The sequence below is a fragment of the Tubulanus polymorphus genome, chromosome 8 (assembly GCF_964204645.1).
Source record: "Tubulanus polymorphus chromosome 8, tnTubPoly1.2, whole genome shotgun sequence".
In the NCBI taxonomy this organism is placed as follows: domain Eukaryota; kingdom Metazoa; phylum Nemertea; class Palaeonemertea; order Tubulaniformes; family Tubulanidae; genus Tubulanus; species Tubulanus polymorphus.
In genome coordinates, this window is record NC_134032.1 from 9,985,167 (window position 1) to 9,997,485 (window position 12,319).

Here is a 12,319-nt window from a genome sequence, read left to right on the forward strand (position 1 = left end):
AACATGGTTCCGAGCTGTAAGGGGTGGTTCTATAGTGTAAAAGGTGGTTCTTAGGTTTTACATTGCGAAGAGGTGGTTCCAAGCTGTAAAGATTCTAGGTTGTAAGAAGTAGTTTCAGGGCGCTGTTAGCCGATGGTTCTAGGATATACAGGTGGTTTCAGGGAGTGAGGATGTCGGGGGCAGATTTAGGGAGTGTGGTCTCTGGGATGTGGACCCCTGCCTTTCCACTGAGGTGCCCCTTTTCGTCGAGTCAGAGATGAGGTTAAAATCTGAAAATATGACACCCATCCTCTCAGAATTTGCATCTTTAAGGATGTATTTCTTCAAAAATATAGCAAAATGCAGTTTCTTTTCTTCTGGACTGTCCACCCCGCCCCACCCCCTTTTTTTACAATTCTCCTAGATCCACCCCTGAGGGTGCACTGGTGAGGAAACCGGTTCCTAACTGCACATTGATAACAAGCATTACACTGACATAACCTTTCGTTATTTTCAGCGGATCGTTCGGCTTATGGTTGGATGGCGATATCTACCACGGACGCAGTCAGAAATGCGAAACGTACGACAACGACCCGCTTCCCGGACAAGAGGATTTCATCGTGAAAGCGTTCGAGGCGTGGGGATTTTTCAGCGACCTTTGAACGACCTCGCAGTAGATGACAAAAAATCATTTGAAAAGTCCGGTTACAACTTTCCGAAAACTTACGCACGGACAGCATCATTTATGGCAGTGAAACTGTGAAATCGAAATGATGTAGCATTTAGACGGATAGGTGGCGCCGCTGCTCCAGCAGACGGCTAGGATCGTACATAACAGTAGTGATAATATAATCGTTGCTCATAGCGGCCACAAGGTGGTGTCCTCGTCGTAATCTCGGCGTATGAACGGTCGAGGAGGCGTCGCGTTCGTGAGTGAGCGGAAGGTGTTAGCGCGAAGCACACGCGTTTTTTCGATGTGTGCTTTTCCTGAATGTTTAGATTTAAAGATGAAATATTAAAACTGTAGATCGACCAGAATCTAGTCCAGTAATGTGTGATATATCGTCAGATAGCGCCAAAATATCGAAATATTATAATTATAATATTGCGTGTATATGTGATAATAATATCGAAATAGACTCGAGTCTCGAAATGAAAAAAAAAGTCAGAGTAAATAAACTTGAAGGTTCGCGCGTATAATTGCGAATGATGTTTGTTGTTTTGCTAACGGAATTTCGGAGCTCGCGCGAGATAACATTTTTTTTATTCGTAAAAAAATGCACTGAACTCATTCATATCTAGCTCAATGGTTGAAGTAGGAAGATTTTTACGACCAGTTTTCGCGAACAATTATTTCGTTTTCGCTAGAACTCGGGCATACTGGTAAATGTTTTCATTTTAGAAAATTCACTCGAAGTTAGCCTGGCCATACTTAACTGAGCTGACAAGTAAGTCTTCGTAAAATTTGAATTTTGACTGAAAAATAAGTCGTTTGAAGCGCTGAGTGGAGGATCTTCGTCAAATTAAACCCTCAAATGAGTGGAACTGCCTCCAAACCTACATAGTACTCAGGTGTTGAGTCAGGTGTTTGGATCCATAGCTGATGTGGAGATTGGCCCTGAGCATTAGCCACTTGCTCTGAAGTTGTCGAACAGAGTCCAGATCTTTGGAAATGGGTCAAAAGCTGTGGAACTAAAACCCAGAGCCATGGAACCGTGTCCCAGAACCATGGAACTGTATCCAAAACTGTAGAACTTTGAACTGGCTCCCGTGAACATTTTCGACCTAGGTCTGAGTTATTATTAGCCTGCAAAAATTACACTAAATGACATGTGGCCTCAGTAGCTCAGCATGATAAGACTCGATGCTGTAGCATTCACTATCAGTGCTGAATGATAAGCGGGTTTGAGTCTTGCTGGCTGCTTATAATGCGCGCGCAACACTTGGAGAAAGTCGTGAGGTTAAAGGAATAATCTAATAGGGAAACCAACATCCGAATGACTTGAGGCAAAAACGAAACGAAAACAAATCTATCTCAATAGAACGAAGACACTTAAAGTATTTTTATGTTGTACGATGTTAGCCTCGTGCACTACACATATATACTGCATATGTCCGTATAATCACCTAGTACAGATTGTGTCCACCGGGTGTCTCTCTAGTTCGTGTATACGTATATCAACCGAATTGTTATGCAATCTACAGATTTTTTGGGCGTCGACGGAATTTTCCGTTTCGTCGTCGCCATCGACGACGATATACCTAAAGGAATCCACTCAATGATGAAAAGCATTTTTTATTCGCTGGTGAATTGAATCGTTAATCGAAACTATGAACTAAAAAATATGAAGATGATTTTTGCATTTTTCTACTGACTTCAGAATAAAAAGATAATTTCGATTGGTGAAACGTAGAAAATCAGAATATTCTCTTTGACTGATTTCGTTTTCTGATAAGCCGAGCTCGTGGCGACTTACGACCCGACTAAATCATCATAAAAACAGCTGCGGTAGTAAACACTTATTGCATTATTGATTCATTTGTCGCAACGCCACAAGAGTACTCGGGTCGACTACGACTCAATCATCACTGAATCTTATGGTCATGTGACGCATAACTCAGGTCGTAGTAGTAGAACTTGTTCTATCCTTGCGATTCGGCATATGATCAGTCTGGGACCATTCATTAAGTACGTGCACAAGCCCTAGGTAGAACCTCGACGGCAAAAGCGTACGATCTGCATACACAGCTAGATAGCTGTTTACACAAGGCGTATGTACCAGTACTTAATAAATCAAAGTGTACCAATTTCTACTATATAATCTTGTAGTAGCCTGGCTACCCAATCTTGGTAGTAGTTCAGCCATGAGTCTGGAAACTAAATAATGAATTCATTGCCCCTTTTTAAAAGAGTGCATCCTAGTTAATCCTAGCACGATAATTAAAGTCTCAAATAATAGAATTTATTTATACTATAATAAACAGACCAGTAGACTAATAACAGGTGTTTGTTTATGTTTTATACTACACGATCAACAATTGCGTACGTAAGGTAGGCAATATAGTACGATGCGGGTACACAAGGTAGGACCTTGAAAAAAGGTCCTTTTTTGCGTATGTACTTAATGAATGGTCCCTCTGCAATCAATTTGTCGCGGTTGTAAGTAAACTCATGTCGAAATGGTTCCACCTGACGATTCGACGAGATGATCAGGTCTTAAGTCAATCTGAGCTTAGTTTTAAATCTTTTGGGTTTTTTCCATTTAGAACTCCTATTGTTGGATTTGTGAAAATACTTGTCTACGGACCAATCAGAGTGTGATTTAATTATCTGTCATCCTATTCGTCAGCTAGCCAGGATATTTTCTATATTGACCAATCAGAGTGGTCTTAACATACTCCGTTCGCATTGGCTAGTTAGTGACTATGTGCTACAAAAAATACTTACCAACCGCAGAAGGCTTTGTATACTGGACTCAGTACCCATTGGTTGTATTTTGGAATTCCTTTGAAATCCAGTTTCCATTGGTTGGCTTGTCATAAAAACCTCAGGTGTTCACCAGTCAGAGTCGACTTTTACAGGAATCAGGTTCTGACCCAAATCAAATGAAATATATTCAGATTTTCTGCGTTTTACTATTTCTAAGTTCATGACATTCTTTAAATGACGAATGCTTTTTTTCTTGCCTTTTATAAGAAGCACATATTTGCACAACGGAACAAAAAATGATAGTCAAAACAGAAAATTGGATTGAATAATTCTGGTCAAATATCTATGCGTGTTTATAACTTTTTGTGCATATTTAGCTACATATACCTTTGTGGTAAGGGGAGGGGGTTAGAGGGGTGACAGGCATTGACTTTTTGTATCATACTTTGCTGATTGACAAAATGAACGCACATTAGAAGCCCAGTTTAGAATCATCTGGTAAAGATGGCTGCCTCCATAGTTCCCCAACGGCATCACTTGGGCCTATGTGAGTAGAAAGTTTATCAATGGGGAGCTCTAGGTGGCTTTATTTCTCGTTAGATGAACAGGGGCGGACCCGGAGAGGGTTTGAATCCCCCTTTTCTGACCAAGCCCCCTTTTGAAAATCGGCTTCTTTTCGCCTGCGCTGAATTTGATCTAATATGCACTAAAATTGCATGAAAATTTTCAAAATTCTGGAGGAGGTCCACTGGTACCCTATAAGGGCTTTGTGCATGGGGCACTCGCCAGGAAATCCACCACTACTATAAAGTGCCCTTTTCATACAAGGCGAATCTCTCCTTTCTTCAAGCCTGAATATAATCCTGATGTTTATTGTAATTTTGATGATGTCATAGAGGGATTCATGGAGGTGGCCATCTTTTCTGGATGTGTCTATAAACTGCAGTTTGATTTTTGATCATGTGATAGGTGATTTTCAATGCTATAGGTGTTTTTGAAATTTTTCCTACAGCGCCTGTTTCAAGGAGGCGTGGGGTTTTTCGGAGGTTGGGGGGCAGCAGGGTTGATGTTTTGAAACGGTTTTGTTCGTAAAAAAAAAAACAAAAATGCAATGTTTCTGGTTTTTTTGAACGATGTAAATAATAGAAATTTCGTGTAAATAGAAGATGTTTTGTCGCAATGTTAAAAATGTAAATAACGAATCTGGGTGCACGTTACCATAGTGAAGAAAAATCAGAGCAGAAATCGGTGATATTTCAAACAAAATGCAAATTTTTGAGACCCCCGGAAATCAAGACAAAATAATTCGCCTAATAGGTAAAATGATGTATAATTTTCTCTGTAATGAATCTATTCGAAAAGATTTCTAAATGGGTAAAATGAATTACATGTAATATAGAATCGGGACCAGTTTTATTTGCATCAGGAAAAAAAGATCTGTTTTAAAAGTTTTAAATCGGCTGTTATACGTAAAGTAACCTTTTCTTTGAGAAAAAAAACCAGACGCCCAAAAAATGGCATTTTTGAAAATATCATATCAACGAAATATCATGAGAAAGTAGGTAACTTTGGTCAACGAATTCAAATCGAACTTGTATAAAACGGATGAAGAGGGATTATTATTATTATTAAAACTACTACTCAATTAGCAACGCAGGGACTGATTGTGCTTAGTAACGTAAACTAGATTTTAATTGCAATATTACTAGATATTGGGACTATTATCCGCATAATCAAATCCACAGGAAATCAATTTTTAAAGAAATTTTGAATTAGAACCTCAACCTTAAGTGAAATTACACACGTAAACATCCAGACCCGATCAGGGTTGAATTTTCATCGTCGGTATGAACTAATCCTACCTAACTCAGGGTTATAGCATCTCTAACCTACAATTGTGAAGCTTGGTTTTAGGGGACCAAAAAGTCTGATACAATTGAACTTGTATGATACTAAGATCATATTACATGTATTCACATAACTTATTTACGTAAGTTGGTTGCCCTAATCAAGACGGAGATCGTTAGAAACTAAAAATTTGACACTTGTCCTCTGAATAGTTACATCTTTTTGGATGCATTTCTTCAAAATTATCTAAGACAGAATGTGGGACATCATCTGTGGCCTTTTACATGGCTGCTTCATCTGAGATATGCCTGTTCTTATCTTGCGAGGACCACGACCTTCCACTTTTCCAAGATCCACCTGGATATACTCACTATAGGCCGTAACTAATCTGAATCAATCTGGACAGATGAATGATCTTGTTGCAACGAAATTCAGGGATCAGAAAACCTGTTCGTTAAATCCAGAATGATGTGAAGAACAAATATTCTTTTTTCGGGTAAACAACGTTCCACCGTGGTGTGAATATACCGGGTAGTCTTAGTATTAAACTGGCCCCAAGTTGTTCAGCGTTCGTGCGTGTGTGTATATAGGTATCTATTCGGCTCATAGTCAAATCTGTAAATATCATCATGTGGATAAGTACTGTAATACAACAGATATCAGCTCGACCCAGCTTCACGAAACTGGATAACCTTTAAATCGATTTAATTCCTTCATCAATTCAGTTCATCTTTAATCGATTTCGTAGTTTTTCCTTTTTCGGAAGCTGGGCCAAGGGGATTTTTGTTTTGGGGCAAAAACTACCGATACGTTAGATTGGCCTTGAAATGAATAGTTGATGTACGTATGATGTGCAAAAGGCTTCCGCGGGGTTTTTCAAACTGGGGTTTGGGCTTGTCATTTGGGTGCATGAAAAGATGTACTTAATATGCGATGGAAGGTATTTCTGTCTGCTCGAGGTGGCGCTGTTAGCTGAGAGCGATTTCGGTTGGTTTATTTTGTACTGATACCTTTTGCTTTTTACTGTGTATACGTACAGACTTCAGGAAGGGGGTAGGATGGCTAGTTGCTGGAGGGTTTTATGCCAATTGAATCAACATTTTTTGAATTCACTAATATTTGATAAAAAGATTTTCAGCAACTGGCCTCAAAGGTTTGCTCTTAATATATGTAGGTACTGTTAGGAGCTAGTTCCCCAGTTCCAACATATGGCATGCCAAGTGGTGGGACATCACTTCATCAATTTGATTGACTTTAGCCACATGCAAAGATGGAACCATGACAAATTACGCACCTGTATAAGTGAACTAATGCACACTTGTGCACCTGGTGGATGCTCACTTGCCACAGTCGTTGATGTCCCACTATACACCAGTGCAAATTGTTAATCCTCAAACAAACAGAAATAATTTGGAATGAATACAGCTTCCACACTGCTTGGAACTGGCTCTAATATTATATATACATGTATCTTAATTGTGAGAGTAGGGGTATAAATATATGAATATAAATAAATAGTTAGAATTTGTTATTAAAAGCAGGACATCATTTGTACAGTGTTCATTATGTAAATGTGTTATATTGAAATGTTAACTGCAGACAACAGAGAAAAGGGTTTTTTGTGTAACAAAAATATTATATAGGGCCTAAACTAAATGATTTGATGAAAACTGATGGTTGTTAATCCATTGGTAATCGTCTAAAACCCGATCTAGAAATTGCTGATAGGACCCCATGTATAATGCTGGGTGTCACTTTTAGATTAATGTTAATGTGCCCTATGGGGTATGTGCACTATGAAGAACTGGCACAGGGCCTGCTGGTACAACTTAAATATCCCCAAAATATCCTAGGTATTATTTGGATATATTATCTTGGGTATGAGGGTAACTTAAGTCAAGCCCTTAGTCAAGTACCTAGAAATAAGTTCCGAGTGGCTTTTTAGAAATTCACTTAAATAAAATATAAGCTTTGTGCCCAGTATTGTGGTACAATTCACAAGTTATCTTTCACAGTTGGTTGCAAAATTCATTGGTGGTTTTATCAGTGCAAAAAGGTCGTTACCAATGGATTCATCACTAAAAAGCTAGTGTCAAAACATTATATACATGTAGCTCAGCTCAAGAAAAACTACAAAAAAAACAGTCAAATAAATTCTTAGAATTCACATTGTCTTCAACTCTTTTCTTGTATTTCTCGAAGTTTCATTGGCTCCCAGTGATAGAGGCTCAAATTTAACAGTTATTGATCGGTTGCTAGTCAACAGATATTCAAATAGAAGTCGTCTGAATTCCAACCCATTGGCTGGGCATCGCGAATTGCCGTCAGCGCCATCTTGCGCTGAAACTGATAATCGAAATATCGGCACAGTTTGAATTTACCGCCAATTCTTAGGCGAGCATGGTAGCAGCACTATATAGTCCCCTTGCGGAATTTCTGTGAACTTATGTTATACCGTTTAGATTAAAATAGATCTATTCACACTCTAGTCATTTATGATTTTAATGAGGATGAAAAAAGTATTCACATTATCACAAAAACAAAAAAATAAAAGCACTTTGAAAAACAACGATATTGTAAACACTCGTTTCCGGGTTCGAACCGCTACGAATTGCTACTCATTTTTGCGACAGCGCCACGGCGCGCGCTGCGAATTTTTTTTTCACACCATGTCAGATAGCCACTGCGCATGCCCAACTCAGTTTCGCTTCCGGACTGCATGTCGCAATGCATGAAGAAATCCATGATGTGAACGACAAAATCTACTGTCGACTCTTGACTAAATATAAGCTGTGGTAGGAGGCCTAGCGCCAGCCAATTGACCATGATTGACTACTTGCCAGCTTCGCGTCTCAGACCAGTAGGAAACCGAAGTAAGTTAATGGTTTCATTCTTTTTACAGGCACGTTTTTCCTTCTTTAACTTCAATTCAATTCTTTATTATCATACATGATTGTAGATGCAATGCAATTGTAACAAAAATAAAATGATATAAAATAGAATAAAACACAACACAACATAAGCATTAGACTTATTCGTTATACAAGAATATGTATATATACATGTACATTCTACTTTATATATTACCATTAAGTGACAATTTTTTATTTATAAGTTGGAAAACCCAAAAGCTGTAAACTGTCCTAGGCTACGTGTCATTAGTGGGGACGAAATGATTAATAGGAATTTATCTTCATCAGAGAAACTATTATTTGGGAATATAAGAAATGTCGGAATTGCCCAAAATTTGGCCTGTCAGTGTCAGACCCCCGCTGTCAGACCACAGCTCCCTCATTTGTAGGCTCAAACTGTGACGGTAGAAATCTGAACTATTAAGATTCTATTAAGAATTTGCAACTTAAACTTTTGAAGCCAATTAATGTCTATTGTAAACATATAGGCCTAAAATCATGACAGTGTATGTGTTGAGTGTGATAAGCCGCAATACCGAGTTGTGTAGATCTTCTCCCAAAATTTGCAGAGAACACCTCCGCAGGCTTTACAGACGCCTGCTCCACCAACCTCCCAAGACGCAACGAGTCCTATTTAAAAACGTACGGCACCTCATAAATCAGACAGTTTTGGTCAAATTCACATAAGATGCCAACCAAATTTCTCTGTTTTAATTTTAGGCAAAGAATATTATCGTGATACTAAAATGTAGTTATTAAATAATGTGAACAATGCTTACATAACAAGTATGGATTCAGCTATAGTAACGGTAAGTTGATTTTATATCACAAGTCCTTTGTGTGAGGTTCTCTACAGGGGGTCATGGAATACGGAATACTAATTTGAAGTGGAATACAGCATAAAAAGCTGAAAATTGTCGATTTTGCTGAAATTCTTGGAATACAAGGAGAAAACTGTCTTGTTTTGCCATCGGAATACGGAATACAGGGATATTTTCCAGATTACATATGCCAAATTCCTTGGAATACAGCATACAAACACCCTGTCGAGAGCCTCTTGTGGTTTCCTGTCTTCGCACTGGGCATAAAATATCTTGGACGAGTTTCTTGTTGCTGACTGGCCGCCATTAATGCATGGTTCCCAGCTTACCGGGAAAACGGGAAAAGTAGGGAATTTAAAAATTGAATTCCCGGTTGGGAAAAGTCAGGGAATTGATCAAAATTTGATAGAATCCGGGAAAAAGTAGGGAATTACAAAAACTCTGTTCAGATAGTCATGTCAGTTGATTGGTATATGATGTTATATGTAAATCTGTACAATATTTCTTATGGCTATTATCTTTATTACAGGTGCCTGATATTGACACAGCATATGAAAATATTTCCCGCAGGAGAATCAGTCAATTGCGTATTCCGCCGACCAGTTTTGGACAGTTCACTGTCGTGGAGAAACATTCTGCTGAAGTTGGTGATCTTTTAAAGTATCCGTCCATTCTGCCAGAAAATGTATGCACCACTCTTATCAAGATATTGGACTCCAAGCCCAATCATATTGTTAAATTTTCGCATTGTTCATATGATCGTGGAGCTCTTTCTTTCTGTCGTATTATTCAAAGTTGGCGTCAGATACAAATTGAGGTTGAGAGGGAGGATACCTGGTTTAAAACCCTCAAGAAAAAGATATGGTATACCAAAGAAATGGATGGACACCTGAGCAAGTATCATAGCATTGTAAACAATTCCCCATACAATTCCTCTCTTGGTGAGCCATTATCCTACCTGTCACCCATGAACCTGTGCAGGTTTTCTTGCTCCAGTTGGTACAGCGAATTACAGTTTAATGCTATTGGCTATATACTGAACGAGAAGACCGAAAAACTGTATACATTTCCGATTGGGGATAAAGCTGTTTTAAAGGACAGTTACAGTTATTATGTTATGTTTTGTATTGTTAATTTTGACAATGTAACTTCTGTTATTACTGATGATCATACTGGCAAACACTGGACATTTGTATTATATGACAAAGTAAATAATTGTATATATTATGGCGACAGCTTACTGTGGCCAATTCCAATCAACATAGTTCAATATGTCAGTGGTAAAGTTGGTTTGACCATGGAAGGTACTACAGTAGTCCCCTTGCATCAGACACATCATGGACGGAATGTAAGGACACATGCATGTACTGACGGTTGCTATGGATATCCTATCCAACTGGATTCTAGCTCATGTGGCCCTATTGCCCTTGCATTCGCAGTGTATCTGGTAAAAAATGAATCTAGTATTGAACAATGGGTTTCGAGCTCTTCTATGTTGAAATAATTGAAATCAGCCTTGAAAATCCTTTTTTTTATAGCCTTGAATTTGGGGTATCCTTGATACTATAAAACCTGGAATAGGCCATTGACAATCAGTTTGTATATAGTTACTGCAGCAATATTAATTAAACTTTTTCTGTCTCTTGTGGTATATAACAATCATGGGCGTATGAGACATCTCTCTTATGCTCTAACGAAGTTGAAATGTGTATTATTGTTATTGATATATATATGTTAATATTTTATTATTAAGTAAGTGTCAAAAAGAAAACGTTGACAATCTGTTTAGGTTAGTTTGTATATAGCAGGGATGCAGGATGTTGGTATCAAATCCATGTTTAAGTAGAATCCGGTTACCTCGGATCCGTTTAACTGGGATTCGCTTAGCTCGGACTGAAATTCCGGTCGATGCTTATAAGTACTGATGGCAATTTGAAAGAAATATTAGACTTCCATGACACAAACTTAATTAAAAATGTTGAAAAAATTTTATCCTCACCAACATTTGCAAAATGGGTATTTTTTAGGGATAACAGGGGCAGGGTTATGCTATATATTAATGAATGTAATGTAACCATCTAAAAGGCTATTTTTGTATTAATTTAATTTTGTAATATTTTTGTATGCGTTTCTGATGCCATTTGATATTGAATAAACCTTCAATTTGCAGTTCTTTCTTAAGTTTCTTTTATCAAATTATTATCTGAGATATTTTTTGGATGATGTGATCTGTGTGGATTTTACTCTCATAAAATTTATATCATTACTGTTTGTGTGTGACTACAGGGCCATCAAAATGCAGCAGATGATATTTCGGCATTAAAAAGTCACGTGATGCATGTGAACATGTTGTAAACGCTACAACAAAATGGCGGACCTGGTGTGAAAAAAAAATTCGCCACGGCGCTGGAGCATATTAAGTTGATCGAACCACCTGGTGTCTTCCAATACCACCGCCTAGTGGGCTCAAATTCAAGTTCAAATATACTTTATTGATACTCATCAATTATACTTAATTGTTACTTTATTCAATACTTTATTGATCCCAGCACTGCAAATACATCGGATTTCCGCAATTAAGTAGACAGAACAAAAATAAAATTAAGAATCTTTTAGTATTCAGAAAACAACGTACCTGTTATTTTTCAAGTTTAATTAGCAATGAGATAATTTTTTGCGACACTCACGGATGATGCGCATTCCCTTTCTGGAAGGCTGATCGGCTCTACCCTGAAAAATTAATTTCTGAATCGACGTCCCGTAATGATGAATACTATTTTTAGATCCCCTGATTTCAAAATTCAAAAATATAGATTTATATGAACCTTAGGTCTATCTACCCTTGTAATTAACAATTTATTCGAAAGCAAAGATCTTGCATTCGAGTTTATTCATTTTAAGCAGTTTCTTTATTTCAAGCCGCCGAATTGATTGTCTAAATCTCTTTGCTCTTCTCGTCACTTGTATTCAATTAAATTTTCTATTCTCATTCTACAATTTGTACGTGAATACTATCAACGGTAGCATTTGTTTCTTTTCATTTCGTTTTTCATAATGATTTTGTAATATTTAAATCTTCATTTTATCGCGACGGGTGCTTCCGCTTTTAAACTGTTCGTTTGTTACTTCCGATTTTGTAATCTTCATTAATTTATTCATTCTTTATGACTTCTCTCTCTCCAAAATCGGAATAATTGTATCCTTAGATACAATAGGATCTTGATTTTAATGACTTTGCAAAACCACCTGTCGCAGTATATTTCCTTTTAGAAATATACCTTGTTTGGAATTCCCTTGAACCTGGGGTACGCAGTTTGTTCTCTAATTGG

The 12,319-nt window shown here is 37.7% G+C and overlaps 1 protein-coding gene and 1 long non-coding RNA gene across 2 annotated transcripts in view; both read left to right on the plus strand.

Annotated features, from left to right (window-relative positions):
• The window catches only part of LOC141909772 (oxidation resistance protein 1-like), a 56,108-nt gene extending 48,684 nt beyond the window's left edge, over positions 1–7,424 (plus strand). The window contains exon 18 of the mRNA XM_074800378.1: positions 497–7,424. Coding sequence (XP_074656479.1) covers positions 497–641 — 145 coding nt within the window. The 3' untranslated portion in view covers positions 642–7,424. The remainder of the gene's footprint in view (positions 1–496) is intronic.
• A 551-nt stretch (positions 7,425–7,975) lies between these two features.
• Positions 7,976–11,119, plus strand: LOC141909959 (uncharacterized). Its single transcript, XR_012619800.1, has 3 exons — positions 7,976–8,130; positions 8,890–8,978; positions 9,520–11,119. It is a non-coding gene; the product is annotated as an uncharacterized LOC141909959 (long non-coding RNA).
• The last annotated feature ends 1,200 nt before the right edge of the window (positions 11,120–12,319 follow it).